Raw genomic sequence first — 17,287 nt, 5'->3', positions numbered from 1 at the left:
ACCACCAGGAGAGCAAACACGGCTTTCGACCTTCGAGTGCAGGGACACCCACCGGGAAGCTGCGTGTGGCCGACAGCAGGGTCATCTGGAGACGACTCGCCAGCAACACTGCGTGGCCACGGGCTGAGAACTACAGACTCAAAGGAAAATGCTGCTAAACCGGACTGCAGAAGACAATGAAATTCTTGTAAGGCAGAAGCAATAAAGAACCTACAAGCTGATATACATTTTTTAAATAACCCATCATAAACAAAGTAAATAAACACATTTAGAAAATGTTATCGGACTTCCCTGCTGAACCAGTGGTTAGGAATCCACCTCCAACACTCTCCAACAGTAACTGCATCAATATCTTTTTTGATCCGTCTCCTAGAATAATGGAAATAAAACCAAAAATAAACAAATGGGACTTAAATTCAAAAGCTTTTGCACAGCAAAGGAAACAACACACAAAACGAAAAGACAAGGCACAGAGTCGGAGAAATATTTGCAAATGATGTGACCGACTAGGGATTAGTCACCAAAATTTACAAACAATTCCTGATGCTTAATAGCATCAAAGCGAACAACCTAATCAACAAATGGTCATAGGATCTAAATAGACATTTCTCCATAGAAAGAAATACAGATGGCCAAGAGGCACTTAAAAAGATGTTCAACAACGCCAATTATTACGGAAACGCAAATCAAAACTACAATGAGACATCACCTCACATCAGCCAGAAAGGCTAAGATCAAAGAATCCACTAACAATAAATGCTGGAGAGAGTGTGAGAGGAAGGGAAGCCTCTTAAAACTATTGGTGGGAATGTAAGTTGGTACAGCCACTATGGAGACCAGTATGGAGGTTCCTTAAAAAAGTAAAAACAGAGCTACCATATGACCCTGCAATACCACTCCTGGGCATATATCTGGAGAAATATCTGATCGGAAAGGGTGCATGTACCCCAGTGTTCACTGCAGCACTGTTTACGACAGCCAAGACACGGAAGCAACCTGAACATCCAATGGCAGAGGAATGGATAAAGAAGGTGTGGTCAGTCAGTCATTCAGTCATGTCCAACTCTTTGCAACCCCATGAACCACAGCACGCCAGGCTGCCCTGTCCATTACCAACTCCCGGAGTCCACCCAAACCCATGCCCATCGAGTCGGTGATGCCATCCAGCCATCTCATCATCTGTCGTCCCCTTCTCCTCCTGCCCTCAATCTTTCCCAGCATCAGGGTCTTTTCCAATGAGTCAGTTCTTCGCATCAGGTGGCCAAAGTATTGGAGTTTCAGCTTCAACATCAGTCCCTCCAATGAACATTCAGGACTGATCTCCTTTAGGATGGACTGGTTGGATCCCCTCCAGTCCAAGGGACTCTCGAGAGTCTTCTTCAATACCACAGTTCAAAAGCATCAATTCTTCAGCACTCAGCTTTCTTCCCAGTCCAACTCTCACATCCATACATGACCACTGGAAACCATAGCCTTGACTAGATGGACCTTTGTTGGCAAAGTAATGTCTCTGCTTTTTAATATGCTGTCCAGGTTGGTCATAATTCTCCTCCCAAGGAGTAAGCATCCTTTAATTTCATGGGTGCAGTCACCATCTGCAGTGATTTTGGAGCCCCCCAAAATAAAGTCAGCCCCTGTTTCCACTGTTTCCCCATCTATTTGCCAAGAAGTGTTGGGACCGGATGCCATGATCTTCGTTTTCTGAATGTTGAGCTTTAAGCCAACTTTGTCACTCTCCTCTTTCACTTTCATCAAGAGGCTCTTTAGTTCTTCTTCACTTTCTGCCATAAGGGTGGTGTCATCTGCATATCGGAGAAGGCAATGGCACCCCACTCCGGTACTCTTGCCTGGAAAATCCCATGGATGGAGGAGCCTGGTGGGCTGCAGTCCATGGGATCGCTAAGACTCGGACATGACTGAGCGACTTCACTTTCACTTTTCACTTTCATACATTGGAGAAGGAAATGACAAGCCACTCCAGTGCTCTTGCCTGGAGAATCCCATGGACGGGGGAGCCTGGTGGGCTGCAGTCCATGGGGTCGCTCAGAGTGGGACACGACTGAGCGACTTCACTTTCACTTCTCACTTTAATGCATTGGAGAAGGAAATAGCAACCCACCCCAGTGTTCTTGCCTGGAGAATGCCAGGGATGGGGAAGCCTGGTGGGCTGCTGTCTATGGGGTCGCACAGAGTCGGCCACGACTGAAGCGACTTAGCAGCAGCAGCCTGGGCCATGAGGCCCAGGGCAGGGCCCTTACTGTCTGTCTCATCATCCATTTTAGTTGGGGCGTGGGGACAACTCCCACCATATAGAATTCTCATGAATTAAATGGTCATGTATGTAAAGTACTTTAGAACAGTACCTGGACATAATAAGTGCTGTTTGTTTAAAAAACAGTAAGAGGTTTAAAAATATTGTATATTATCATCACTACATTCTTTACATAAAATATCTGCAACAATATTCATGAAACTGTTAACAGTGATTAATCTGAGAAAGACACTGGAAGTGAGTTGAGTTTTAACTTTTCTCCTTTCTGTACTGTATCTATAATTGACTTTTTCTATTTAAAAACATAAAATCATAAGGAAATAATACATACATGAACAGAATAACATAATGGAACAATATAACAATAAAAAGGAGTGTGTGTGTGTGTGTGTGTGAACATAAATCTAGTGGATGAGATTTAAGATTTATGAGAAAGGAAAGACTAGTCAATAAATGATATTAAAATAATTTGGTATAGTTAAAGCTATGGTTTTTCCAGTAGTCAGGTATGGATGTGAGAGCTGGACAGTAAATAAGGCTGAGTGCTGAAGAACTGATGCCTTCAAACTGTGGTGCTGGAGAAGACTCTTGAGAGTCCTTGGATAGCAAGGAAATCAAACCAGTCAATCCTAAAGGAAGTCAACCCTGACTATTCATCAGAAGGATTGATGCTGAAGCTCCAATAATTTGGCCACCTGATGGGACGAGCTGACTCACTGGAAAAGGCCCTGATGCTGGGAAAGACTGAAGGCGGGAGGAGAAGGGGGTGACAGAGGATGAGATGGTTGGGTGGCATCACCGACTCAATGGACATGAGTTTGAGTAAGCTCCGGGAGTTGGTGAAGGACAGGGAGGCCCGGCGTGCTGCAGTCCATGGGGACACAAAGAGTCAGACATGACTGAGTGACTGAATAACAAAAATAATTTGCTTTCAAGTTGGAAGAAAATATAATTCTATTATTCCTTTGCTTCTGGCCACAGTGAAATAGCAGGTACTAGATAACCATCCTGTCATAAAAACTGTAAAAATGAGCAAATGGGTGTGGAACTATTTTCAGGCATTGGACACCAGAGAGTCCGGGATACTGATTCCTGGAAAAAGGAAGACACGGCACGCAGCCCACGCTTGCCCTGGCCCAGCTGAAGGGGGCAACTTCCCGCCACAGCACAAGGAGCGGACCAAGCAGAGTCACGCTCTCCAGGCGAGACTACGAGACAGGAGTCAGAGTCTGGGGACCAGTGGGGCAGACACCAGAGGTGCAGGAGTGAGCGGATAAGGAGCTCCAGACATGCACACAGGGGGTCCGGGGCCTCGGGCCGACAGACGCCCTGCACAGCACAGGCTCCACGTGACGGGGCGGCGCTCAGCAGCTGTGCCTGCACCACGCCCCACGCACCCCAGACCGCGGCCATCCGAGTCCCAACACAAGCGGAAACCCGGCCTCCGCGCTCTGCAGAGGCCGAGAGCACGGAGCCACTCTTGCCCTAAATTAAAGGCCACTTTAGACCTTCCTCCAAAAAAGACGTAAAATAAAGACTTGAGATGATCAAGCTTATCTAAAAGTAAAGCCACCATTTGCTAATGCTTCCCAGAGAAAGACAACAAACTCCAGACCCTTACCACAGGATTCACACTGCCCATCATCCAATTAAAAAGTATCACCCACGAGAAGCAGTGTAGGAACATGACTAGGAGAAAGATCAGCCAACAGAGACAAACAGAAATGACAGGCTTAATGCAGACACACTGAAAAAGCCATCGTGAGCACTTTCCGAGAGTAGGGAAAACACGGGTACAATGAAGTCACAGAGAGTGAACCTCAAAAGAGAAACCAAGGCCATGAAGGAACCAAATGCCACCTCCAGAATGGGAGATCATGAGAAAGTCACGGATGGGTTCAACAGATGTGCCACTGCACAGCAGCCACGAACGTCTCATCAGAAACAAGGCAGGCCAGAAGGGAATGAAACGCATCCTTCCTGAAAAGGGAGAATGAACTTTCAACCTAGGACTTTAGGCCCACAGAAACCACCTTTAAAATTGAGATGAAACAAAGATACTTTGGACAAAGAAAAGATGAAAAAATTCTTTGCTAGAAAAATCTATGCTAAAATTTTTTTTAGATTTTTTCAGGCTAAAGACAATGACAGTAGCTGGAAATCTGGACTTGCAAAGAAAAGAGCACTGGAAACTGTAAATGTATATGATGAAAAACACCTTTTCTCTCAGTTTTTAATTTCTTTAAAAGACACCGCACTTCCAGTTCCAGGTCTGACATGTAGACTTCTTAAGTGAACACTCCCAACATTACAGCAAGAAAAAGGCTGAAAAAACTGAAACCATTGGCTTTCCCTGAGAGGTCACAGCGTGAACCACCTCCTGGATCCTGGACACAGGCAGGTGTAGACGGCCCTGGCCGAGACCCATCACTGGACCCAAAACCACTGGAGCCATAAACTGGCGGGAACGCCGAGTAACTCGGACACGTCACAGTGGCAGGGAGTGCGCTTGGCTGGGAGTGGGAGGCTGTGGGGCCGGCGTCTTGGGGGCCTCACTCTCGGGGGCGCCTCTGGGGGCTCCATCAGGCTCTCACAGCAAGGAACCAAGAGCACCCCTCACACTTCTCCTGGATGAAGGGGAAAGCAACCACCTGAAATACACACGGCGTGCTCCTCATAACAGCTCGGGAAGCTCAGAGAACACAACAAACAGATGCCAAAAAGCCACGTTTAGGCAGAAAACCAGAACCAAAGAGAAAACTTTGAGAGGAGCCAGCGGAGTTGGGGAGAGCGCCGTAGCTACACAGGAACTAAGAATCACACCCAGCTTCTACTCTGAAACCACGCAAGTAAGAAGAGAGTGCAACAAAGAAGTGTTGAGAGTAAACTCCCTGCCAACCCAGAATTCTGTTTTTGCTGTTGTTCAGTCGCTCGGTCGTGTCCGACTGAGCGACCCCATGGACTGCAGCACGCCAGGCTTGCCTGTCCTTCACCATCTCCCAGAGCTTGCTCAAACTCATGTCCATTGCGTCGGTGATGCCATCCAACCATCGCGTCCTCTGCCAGTGAAATAATCATTCAAAAGTGACGGAATGGGACTTCCCTGGTGGTCCAGGGGTTAAGAATCCATCTGCCAAAGCAGGGGACACGGGTTCAGTCCCTGACCCAGGAGGATCCCACGTCACAGAGCAACTAAGCCTGAGCACCGCAACTACTGAACCTGTGCTCTAGAGCCAGCGCTCTGCAACAAGAAGCCCACGCCCCACAACTAGAGGGGCGCCCCCACTCGACACTGGAGAAAAGCCTAGAGGGGCGCCCCCACTCGACACTAGAGAAAAGCCTAGAGGGGCGCCCCCACTCGACACTGGAGGAAAGCCTAGAGGGGCGCCCCCACTCGACACTAGAGAAAAGCGCTTGAGCAGCAAGCAGAGCCAGCACAGCCAAAAATACATCAATATTTTCTTAAAAACTGGAGAAATTAAGACTCCCATATGAATAAAACCAGAATTCGCCACCAGCAAGCCTTTGTGCCCTCTGATGGGTGAGGGTGAGAGGCTTGTGGAAGCTTCCTGATGGGAGGGATTGGCTGTGGAGGAAACTGGGACTTGCTCTGGTGGGCAAGGCCATGCTCAGTACATCGTTCATGCCATTTCCTGCTCACCGGTGGGGCTGTGTTCCCGCCCTGTAGCTTGCCCTGAGGCCAAACTACGGTAGGGGTAATGGCAACGTCCTCCAAAGGACCTACGCCAGCACGCATGCCTCCCAGGACTTCTGCAGTCAGTGCCCCTGACCCCGCGGCAGGCTACTGTCAACCACGCCTCCGCCAGAGACCCCAAACACGCCCAGGTGAGTCCGGCTCAGTCTCCCGTGGGGTCACTGCTCCTCTCTCTTGGGTGCTGCTGCACAAAATGTTTTTCTTGTGCCTCTTATCCTATCCATCAGAGGGAAGACAGAATGAAAACCACAATCACAGAAAACTAACCAAACTGATCACACGGACCACAGCCTCGTCTAACTCAATGAACCATGAGCCATGCCGTGTAGGGCCACCTACACGGGTGGGCCGTGGCGGAGGCTTCTGACAAAACGTGATCCGCAGGGAAGGGAATGGCAAACCACTTCAGCGTCTTCGCCTGGAGGACCGCGTGAACTGTATGAAAAGGCGAGAGGACGCGACACTGCAGATGAACTCCAGGCCTGTAGGCGCCCAGCGTGCTACTGGAGGCGAGTGGAGAAACAGCCCCAGAAGGAACGGAGAGGAGCCGGAGCGAAAACAATGCCCAGCTGTGGATGCATGTGCTCTTGAAAGTAAAGTTCAATGCTGTAAAGAACAACATTGCCTAGGAACCTGGAATGTTAGGTCCAGGAATCAAGGAAAATTGGAAGTGATCGAACAGGAGATGCCAAGGGTGAGCACCGACAGTTTAGGAATCAGTGAACTAAAATGGACGGGAATGGGAGGATGTAACTCAACGACCATTGTATTACTGGTGGGCAAGAATCCCTTAGAAGAAATGGAGGAGCCCTCATAGTCAACAGAAGAATCCAAAATGCAGTACTTAGAGGCAACCTCCAAAATGACAGAATGATCTCCGTTTTTTCCAAGACAAACCATCCTATATCACAGTAATCAAAGTCTATGCCCCAACCACTAATACCGAAAAAGCTGAAGTTGAACGGTTCTGTGAAGACCTACAAGACCTTCTAGAACTAACACCCAAAAAACGTGTCCTTTTCATCATATGGGACTGGAACGCAAAAAAGTAGAAGTCAAGAAACACCTGGAGTAACAGGCAAATTTGGCCTTGGAGAACAGAATGAAGCAGGACAAAAGAGAACACACTGGTCATAGCAAGCACCCTCTTCCAACAACACAAGACAAGACTCTACACATGGACGTCACCAGATGGTCAACACCGAAATCAGGCTGATTGTATTCTTTGCAGCCAAAGATGGAGAAGCTCTATACAGTCAACAAAAACAAGACCAGGAGCCGACTGTGGCTCAGATCATGAACTCCTTATTGCCAAATTCAGACTTAAATTGTAGAAAGTAGGGAAAATCACTAGGCCATTCAGGTATGACCTAAATCAAATCCCTTAGGATTATACAGTGGAAGTGACAAACAGATTGAAGGGATTAGATCTGATAGAGTGCCTGAAGAACTATGGATAGAGGTTTGTAACACTGAAGAGGAGGTGGTGATCAAAACCATCCCAAGAAAAAGAAATGCAAAAAGGCAAAATGGTTGTCTGAGGAGGCCTTACAAATAGCTGAGGAAAGCAGAGAAGTGAAAATCAAAGGAGAAAAAAAAAAAGATAAACCCCTCTGAATGCAGAGGTTCAAAGAATAGCAAGGAGAGATAAGAAAGCCTTCCTAAGTGAACGCTGCAAAGAAATAGAGGAAAACAATAGAATGGGAAAGACTACTAGAGGTCTCTTCAAGAAAATCGGAGATACCAAGGGAACATTTCATCCAAAAATAAGAATAAAGGACAGAAATGGTGAGGACCTAACAGAAGAAGAAGATAGTAAGAAGAGGTGGCAGGAATACACAGAACCATACAAAAAAGATCTTAATGACCCAGATAACCATGATGGTGTGATCACTCACCTAGAGCCAGACATCCTGGAGTGAGAAATCAAGTGGGCCTTAGGAAGCATCACTACGAACAAAGCTAGTGGAAGTGATAGAATTCCAGTTGAGCTATTTCAAGTCCTAAGAAGTGATGCTGTGAAAGTGCTGCACTCAATATGCCAGCAAATTTGGAAAACTCAGCAGTGGCCACAGGACTGGAAAAGGTCAGTTTTCATTCCAATCCCAAAGAAAGGCAATGCCAAAGAATGCTCAAACGACCGCACAACTGCATGCATTTCACAATTCAGCAAGGTAATGCTCAAAATCTTTCCAGTTAGGCTTCAGCAGTATGTGAACTGAGAACTTCCAGATGTACAAACTGGATTTAGAAAAGGCAGAAGAACCAGAGATCAAATTGTCAACATTCGTTGGATCATAGAAAAAGTAAGAGAATTCCAGAAAAATATCTACTACTGCTTCATTGACTATACTAAAGCCTTTGACTGTGTGAATCACAACGAACTATGGAAAATTCTTCAAGAGACGGGAATACCAGACCACCTGACCTGCCTCCTGAGAAACCTGCCATGTGTATAAGGTGAGGAAGCAACAGTTAGAACTGGACATGGAACAAAGGACTGGCTCCGAATTGGGAAAGGAGTACGTCAAGGCTGTATGTTGTCATCCTGCTTATTTAACTTGTATGCGGAGTACACCATGTGAAATCCTGGGCTGGATGAAGCACAAGCTAGAATCAAGATTGTCAGGAGAAATAACAATAACCTCAGATATGCAGACGACACCACCCTCACAGCAGAAAGTGAAGAAGAACTAAGGAGCCTCTTGGTAAAAGTGAAAGAGGAGAATGAAGAAGCTGGCTTAAAACTCAACATTCAAAACTCTAAGATCATGGCATCCGGTTCCATCACTTCATAGCAAATAGATGGGGAAACAATGAAAAAAGTGACAGACTTTATTTTCTTGGGCTTCAAAAATCACTGCAGATGGTGACTGCAGCCATGAAATTAAAAGACGCTTGCCCCTTGGAAGAAAAGCTATGACAATCTTAGACAGTGTATTCAAAAGCAAAGACATTACTTTGTGGACAAAGGTCCATATAGTCGAAGCTCTGGTTTTTCCCGTAGTCGTGTATGGATGTGAGATTTGGACCATAAACAAGGCTGAGTGCCAAAGAACTGATGCTTCTGAACTGTGGTGCTGGAGAAGACTCTTGAGAGTCCCTTGGACTGCACAGAGATGAAACCAGTCCATCCTGAAGGAGATCAGCTCTGAATATTCATGGGAAAGATGGATACTGAAGCTGAATCTCCAGTACTTTGGCCACCTGATTTGACGAGCTGACTCACTGGAAAAGACCCTGATGCTGGGATAGACTGAAGGCAGGAGAAGGGGATGAGAGAGGATGAGATGGCTGGATGGCATCACTGACTCGATGGACATGAGTTTGGGTGAGCTCTGGGAGCTGGAGATGGACAGGGAGGCCTGGCGTGCTGTAGTCCATGGGGTCACAAGAAGTCAGATGTGACTGAGTGACTGAACAACAAAACTTTGTGCAATAAATGTTAAACGAAATTCTTCAAAGAAAAATAGGACTAACTAGAAGGTCAAATCTACAGGATGAGAGTCAGAGAAGGAATAAATTAAGCGAAAGCACAAAACTATAATTTTCTTAATCTTAGTTGTAATTTAACCGTGTAGTGGTGACTGCAGTACATGGAGACAGGAGATGAATGAGGACAGCAGTGCTGTGATAGGCGGGAGACGCGGGTGGGGATGCTCTGTCGTAAGGGGCGGGGGCTGGGGCAGCGGGGGCTGGGGTTCTTCCTGGGCAATGACAGCGTTAATTCTGTGATGACGGCTGCATGCTGAGAACACGCTAAAACCCACTGGAAGGCAGACTGTGAAGGGCATGGGCTGCACGGAATGTCCTCGTGTGTCCAAGAAGCTGTTACACGGACAGCAACTGGCTAGCAGAGCAGGACCACCGCGACACCCGGGGCGCACTCGAGGGGCCGCAGTGAGCGACGCGGGGCAGCGGGCCTGTCCCGCTGGGAGGAAAGCCCGCACGCGAGCGGCGGCCTGGGTGACGCCGCCGGAGAGCGGGCTGCGGGCGCCCGAGCGTGACCCCGAGTGCAGCGAGAGACGGGGCAGAAGGGCCGTGGGCAGGGCCGACCACAGAACACTCAACCAAGAGGCAGCCTGCGAAGCGGGGACGGCTCAAAGAGAGGGCTAGACACGCAACGAACAGCGAACGGCAGGCTGGAGCGCGAGAAGACCAGCGGGATCGGACACGGCAGGGAAGGCGCCAGCGAGCCCGGGGCGCCTCACGCCGGAAAGCGAGATGTGCTCCGCAGAGACATCTTGAGACGGTGCCACCACATCCAACCGCTGACATTTCAGCTACTGAATGATGAGAGACGGACTGTGACCCACTGGATGTCACAGGAACGCCTGCATGTGCACCCCCAGGAGTAGCCGCAAAGCCTGATGAAAGATGGGATCTTTCTCCCACAAAGCATTTATGAATTACAACAAAACAGAAACTGTGGGGAAGGCTGAATCTCAGGCCAATGATCTCAAGCTTCCATATCAATAAATGGACCAAACCCAACTTGTGGGCCACCCGGGATCCCGACCACACCAGGACCCAGTACCATGTCTGTCGCTCAGTCATGTCTGACTCTTTGTGACCCTGTGGACTGTAGCCCACCAGGCTCCTCCATCCATGGGATTCTCCAGGCGAGAATACTGGAGTGGGTTGCCATCTCCTTCTCCAGGGGAGCTTCCCAACCCAGGGATCAAACCCAGGTCTCCCACATTGCAGGCAGACGCTTTACCCTCTGAGCCACCAGGGACACAGGAGACCCCAGTTCAATTCCTGGGTCAGGAAGATCCCCTGGAGAAGGGCTAGGCTACCCACTCCAGTATTCTTGGACTTCCCTCGTGGCTCAGATGGTAAATTCACCTGCAGCGTGGGAGACCTGGGTTTGATCCCTGGGGTGGGTAGATCCACATGGACAGAGGAGCCTGGCAGGGTACACAGTCCACAGGGTCACAAAGAGTCAGACATGACTGAGCGACTTTCACTTTCAAGCAACACTTAAAATGGGTGCATTTTCTGATACGTCAACGTATGCCAATAGACTGCTGAAGTTTAAAAAGAGGTTTCCAGGTGGCACAGTAGTAAAGAGTCTGCCCGCCAGTGTAGGGGACCTGGGCTCAATCCCTGGTTCAGGAAGATCCCCTGGGAGCAGGACACGGCAACCCATTCTAGTACTCTCGTCTAGGAAATCCCAAGGACAGAGGAGCAGTCCACGGGGTCACAAGAGTCAGACAGGACTGAGCGCCTAGACAGCAACCATGCGACAGAGGATGTGTACTGGGCCACGGAGGTGACCCCCACACTCGGTAGTGGACAGACAGTCTGGTCGCTCAGTCGTGTCTGACTCTGCGACCCCATGAATCAGAGCACGCCAGGCCTCCCTGTCCACCACCAACTCCCAGAGTCCAGCCAAACCCATGTCCATCGAGTTGGTGATGCCATCCAGCCATCTCATCCTGTCGTCCCCTTCTCCTCCTGCCCCCAATCCCTCCCAGCATCAGGGTCTTTTCCAGTGAGTCAACTCTTCGCATGAGGTGGCCAAAGTACTGGAGTTTCAGCTTCAACATCAGACCTTCCGATGAGCACCCAGGGCTGATCTCCTTTAGGATGGACTGGTTGGGTCTCCTTGCAGTCCAAGGGACTCTCAAGAGTCTTCTAAAGCATCAATTCTTCGGAGCTCAGCTTTCTTCACCGTCCAACTCTCACGTCCATACATGACCACTGGGAAAACCACAGCCTTGACTAGAGGCCAATTAAAAACATACACAAGACTTAACAGACACTTGGCAAAGGAAAACACACAGGCGGCAACAAGCTTCTGCAAAGTGCCCAGCATCACAAGTCAGCAGCAGATGCCAATCCAAACCACAGTGAGATCCTCAGGACAGGCAGACTCAAAGACCAGCGTCAGGCTGACCCAACAAGCCCATTTCCAGATTCACCTGAGACACACGGAAGGCACAAGGATGCTCGCAGCGGCTGTAGCGACAAAAGCCTCCAAATGGAAATAGACAGGCGTGCACGCACAGGTGAAGGGCAGACAGCCTTGGTGATTCCTACTGCGGATACGCCTCAGGAAGAGAGAGACAGCTGAGCCAGTGCTTTATGAAACGCGACTGGAAACCAGCTGAGCAGAGAAGCTTGACAGAAAGAGCAACCTGCAAGTCCGCAGATGAGAGGCTTAGAACAGGGAGTGCGTCTCAGAGGCGGGAGGAGGACGGGGAAGGGGAGGAGATCTCTGCACCTCCACAGGAGAGGGTCACTTGGGCAAAGGCAGGGGTCAAAGCTTGCTCGGCTGTACACAAGAAAGCCACGTGCCTCGCTGTACAGAGGTTAAGTGTGTCAGCCCCTCGTCGCATCTGAACCTTTGCAGCCCCGGGGACTGCAGCCCGCCGGGCTCCTCTGCCCATGCGATTCTCCAGGCAAGAACACTGGAGCGGGCTGTCAATCCCTTCTTCCGGGGCTCTTCCTGACCTAGGGATCAAACTCAGCTCTCCTACACGGGCAGGCAGATTCTTTACCCCCTGAATCGCCTGGGAAGATTATCCCTCCATATTCATACTTAAGATTTTTCACACCACATACCAAATAAATTCCACCTGGATTCAAGAGTTAAACTTGCATTAAAATACTGAACAGGTACTGGAGAATATTTTTATAATTTTTTTTTTGGCTACACCACAAGGCATGAAGGATCTTCCGACGGGTCATCAAACGTATACCCTGCAGTGGAAACACAGGCTCTTAACCACTGGACTGCTAGAGAAGTGGTAACATTTTTGCAATTTGGAGATGAAACTCTTTCTAAATATGGTACAAAATCGGAAATCACAACAGAAATTACCATATAAAAATGTAGGTTCACCATGAGTAAAAGGATACAATATATAAAGTGAAGTGAAAGTCGCTCAGTCGTGTCCGACTCCTTGCGACCCCATGGGCTACACAGTCCATGGAATTCTCCAGGCCAGAATACTGGAGTGGGTAGCCTTTCCCTTCTCCAGCAGATCTTCCCAACCCAGCGATCAAACCAGGGTTTCCTGCATTGCAGGCAGATTTTTTACCAACTGAGCTACGAGGGAAGCCCTCACAGTAAATAAAGAGACAACACAAATCAATAAGAGAAACATAAACGACACAACTAAACGTTACAAGGCAACTCACACAGGAGGGAAGGCCCGTCTGTCATTAATGAGATGTTCGGTGTATCAGCAGCGAAGCTGCAGCTCTCGGGTCCTTTTCTTCTGACATCAGAGGGCGGTGCGGGTGGAGGGTAACCGCACAGGCAGAGGAAGATGAGGCTTGGAAGCCTCCTTTCTGCCCGTCTACATCGGTGGAAACGGGAGCAGCTGTCGGGAAGCGTGGAGGATGTCGCGGTCTGGACCTGGGCAGGGGCAGCCGCAGAGCTGGGCAGGCCAGGGCACAGGGACCCCCCAGGCAGGCGGGGGACTGACAGTTCTGCCTTGAAGAGTGAGTGGCCAGGTGAGCCCCTCACAGTCCACCCATGTGCCCCCCACCCCACGGGAGGCCTCTGGCCTGCCCCCATGCCCTGGGCAGCCCCTCACGGAGGCGTCTTGGTGGTGGGGGCACCGAGGGGCGGTGCAGACCCCGCAGGACCAAGGAACACACACAGCTGCCCGGCACCCGCTGCCAGAACGCACCGTGGGGAAGCCCGCCCCACAGGCCTCTCTTACACCCCAAAGTTTGCGACTGGACTGCATCTCGGGTCAACAAAGCTGTCTGGGCACTGGCCCTGCCCCAGCACAGAACCAGCAGACACCTCTGGCCCCCGGGCTCGGAGCCTGATCCGAGGGGCAAAGAAGGCTGTGATCTCAGCCTGAGGCCCAGCTGCAGGTAGGCCCTCCAGCCGGCACAGCCCCTGCTGGGGTCCAGGCGCCCCCAGAAGAGAAAGGCAGCAAGTCCCCAGGGAGGCGAGGGCTTCTCACACAGACCAGTCCCAGCTCAGTCCCCCGGCTCCACACACAGGGCCTCGGTCCCCGTCCACAGGGAAAACACCCTGCTTGGACTGTCTGCAAAATGCAAGTTCTGGACAAATGTCTGAAAGCGTCTTTCTGAATGATTTCTTTTTTGTTTTTATTTTATTTTTTAACTTTACAACATTGTATTGGTTTTGCCATATATCGACATGAATCTATCTAAATGATTTCTGTGTATAAAAGGCAGAGCATTCAAGCTGCTTCCTGAGTTAGAAGGTGAGGTTTGGGACCAGAGGTTCTGTAGAAGCCGGCGTGCCCAGTAGGAGGGGGACAAGCCCAGCTCTGCCATCTCCAGCCTCCCCGCGCCCGTCCCCTGCCTCTCCGCGTCTGACTCCAGCGTCACCGCATCCGGAGATCCACTCCCAGCCTCTGGGGCGCTGGACACACACAGACGCCCCCACACACATGCACAGGGACACACCCCCCGTGAGGGCTGCCTGGGGAGGGGCGGCCACATCCTCCTCCAGGGACGGGGTGCTGCAGGCCCACCTGCTCGGAGGCAGCTCAGCGCTGGGCCTGCCCGCTGGTCCCCAGGGCTGCGTGGGAACAAGCGCGCGTGACACTCGCAGGAAGCGTGGGTGTCTCGCAGAAACCAGCTGAAACATGATACCATGATAAAGCCTCATTTAAAGTACTTCTTTTTTTTTTTTATTGATTTCATTGAAAACAGAACAAGAAATGGTCTGAGCCAAAAGACTGCTCTTAGAACTGTCAAAAACATTTTAACAGAAAAAATAAACATGACTGCATTATGAATGTTTTAGAAGAGTTGCACAAAAAAACCCACTGTTACTGCACTAATTACAGTATTTAAAAAAGTATATGCCAAAAAAAAGTATATGACCTGGCAGGCCATCACTCAAAAGGTGACGGCAATTTTATTCACACAAGACTAACGTTTTAAAAAAAGCTTTTCCTGCGTTTTATTCTAAAATCACTTTGTTCTCTTTATACAGTTGATAGTTTATTTTCACATGGTGAGTAGAAACCACACCAGAATCAGCACCGTTGTCTGTGTTTTTGTGTTTATTTTTTGTTTGTCCTAATGTCCAATAATGGTAGAAAATAAACCAGTTTATTCATCATCATAGCATGTGGCTTAGAAATCAATAGGACGTGCGGTGCTCCGGGGCCATGGCCGTCCTGCGCCCCAAACCGCATCCTCGGAAAGAAGCACGTGAGAGGTCTGGTGTATAGGACTAGATATAGGATTTCTTTAAAAAGCAAACCCACGTTTTCTCCAAAGTCAGCAGTGGCTCGGCCCTGACCTCGCAGGGGCAGTGGGCACGGGGTCTGTGCCGCCCAGAGCCAGCACCGGCCATGCGGGCCGCGGCGGGCCACACGGAGAGTCCGGGCCGACAGGACGCAGCCCCCAGCCCGACGGTGAGCCGGGAGCGACGACACGCGAGGGGAGACGAGAAACGTGGAGCAGAAAGACCTCCGTCGGGAACTCACAGCGAGGCCGGCAAGGAGCCCAGGCGTCCCCGCGCAGCCGGGCGCCGCCCCCGCGGCCCTGGGCAGGCCAGCCGGTCTCCTGCACGCCTCCGCGTCCTCCCCAAACCACAGCGAACGGCGTCCACTTGGGCGCCGGGCGGCGCTCTCATAGCGGGTCGGCGGGCGAGGAGCTGGTGTCGGGCAGCCCGTCCTCCTGGGCACCGGCCTGCCGCTGGGCCAGCGCGGCCCCGGAGTGCCGGCACTTGGGGGAGCCGCAGCGGCAGCTGAACAGCTTGCCCTTGATGTCCCAGAAGCGCTGCCCATAGTCGAAGCTGCGGAGAGAGAGCCAGGGTCTGGGCCTGCGCCCCCGGGGCCGCCCCCCACCCGCCCCCGCCCGGGCACCTACCCCAGCTGCTCCCCGGCCTCAATCAGGCGGGTGCTGAAGAAGGCGATCCGCGGGAAGCGCAGGTCCTGGTGGGACATGAACACACGCACGGGCACCAGATTGGGCTCGCAGTGGTGGTTGATGAAGCGGCTGACGTTGCCATAGAAACGCGCGTCGATGCAGTACAGCTCTCCGTCCTGGGGGAGAGACGCGAGGCGCTGAGCATCGGGGGCAGGCGCGGGTGCCGCCCCTGCCCCCCCACCCAGCCCCGGGGCTCCCACTCGGTGAAAACGAGCACAGACCTGGGGTTCACGTGGACGGCTCCGCAGACACCCAGAGAGGGGTCGGGGTCCATGGGGACCACGAGGCAGCATAGCCCCTCAGGGACCCAGTGACGGAGGGGGAGGAACACCACCCGAGAGGCAGGGCCAAGGGGCACTGGGCAGAGGGACAGACAGACAGGGAGACAGGGGGAAAGAGACGGGGGGACAGGGCAGAGGGACGTGGGGACGGGGAAAGAGGGTGGGGGGACGGGTAAAGAGGGACGGGGGGACAGGGGGGAGAGGGCGGGGGGCTGCCAGGTCCCTCCTGAGGGGACTTAGCCAACAGCAGCCTTCAGGGCGGTGGTGACCCCGTGGGCAGACAGTGGCCAGGACCCAGGCCTGACCTGACCCTGAGAAGAGGTCTGGCCTCACTGCTGAGGCCTGAGAAAGCCGCGTTTCCCCTGTAAAGACCCAGAAGGCAAGAGCGACACTGCCCCGGGGACGGCCACGTGGCAAGGGCCCCCGGGGAGGGGCAGGGGCCCCGAGCACGGCCGTGTCTGCGGGCCCTGACCTCCCACAGCGGGTGCGGGCCACAACTGGGACAATTCTCCCCCCTTTCCTGTGGCTTTGTCCACAGAGGCAACAGACGGGAATCCTTGCGGGAAGGAAGCTTCCTGAGCTAAACCAGAGGCTCCGGGGCCACAGAAGGGGTCCTCACCCCAGGTGTGGGAGGAAGCAGCGCGGGCTCCGCAGACGCGGCATCCACGCCAGGACACGAGGCGGCCAGGCCCGCCTGAGCCTGCAGGACCTGGGCGGTCCCCAGGGACGCAGGACTCCTTGGGAACAAGCGGGGGTTCCTCTGCCCACCGGTCCCCAGTTCCAGCCCCGACACCCCCCACGCTTCCCACAAGGTGCGTCCTGGGCGCTTGACCGCCCGTCCTGAAGGCCAGACTGCACGTCGGGTCCTGTAAATTCCCTCCACAAGAACCACCGTGGCCCTCCTGCAACAAACATTGCTCAGGTCTTTAAAACACGCCTTTTCAGATGAATGTATTGCTCTGCTCTTTCAAAGCGTCTCTGATCAAAAACCACCCACACCTGGTTCTGCAGCACAAACGTGGTGGGGAGGGAGCCTGTGCCCACTTGAACCCCTTGCATCACAGCTCTGAGGTGCTGGGTGTGGGCACCCAGGGAGCCAGGTGATGTGGGCAGAGGACAGGTGGGTGGACGCTTGGA

At 51.7% G+C, this 17,287-nt stretch overlaps 1 protein-coding gene across 10 annotated transcripts in view; it reads right to left on the bottom strand.

Annotated features, from left to right (window-relative positions):
* Positions 1 to 14,594: 14,594 nt before the first annotated feature.
* The window catches only part of EHMT1 (euchromatic histone lysine methyltransferase 1), a 109,556-nt gene continuing 106,863 nt past the window's right edge, over positions 14,595 to 17,287 (bottom strand). For all 10 annotated transcript variants that reach the window (XM_061434336.1, XM_061434328.1, XM_061434330.1 and 7 more), the window contains 2 exons: positions 15,810 to 15,985; positions 14,595 to 15,735 (listed from right to left, as the gene is read on the bottom strand). In XM_061434336.1, the coding sequence (XP_061290320.1) occupies positions 15,570 to 15,735; positions 15,810 to 15,985 (342 nt within the window). In that variant the 3' untranslated portion in view covers positions 14,595 to 15,569. The remainder of the gene's footprint in view (positions 15,736 to 15,809; positions 15,986 to 17,287) is intronic.

Source organism: Bos javanicus, chromosome 11 (assembly GCF_032452875.1).
Source record: "Bos javanicus breed banteng chromosome 11, ARS-OSU_banteng_1.0, whole genome shotgun sequence".
NCBI classification, from domain to species: Eukaryota; Metazoa; Chordata; class Mammalia; order Artiodactyla; family Bovidae; genus Bos; species Bos javanicus.
This window is presented reverse-complemented; position numbering and strand designations above follow the sequence as displayed.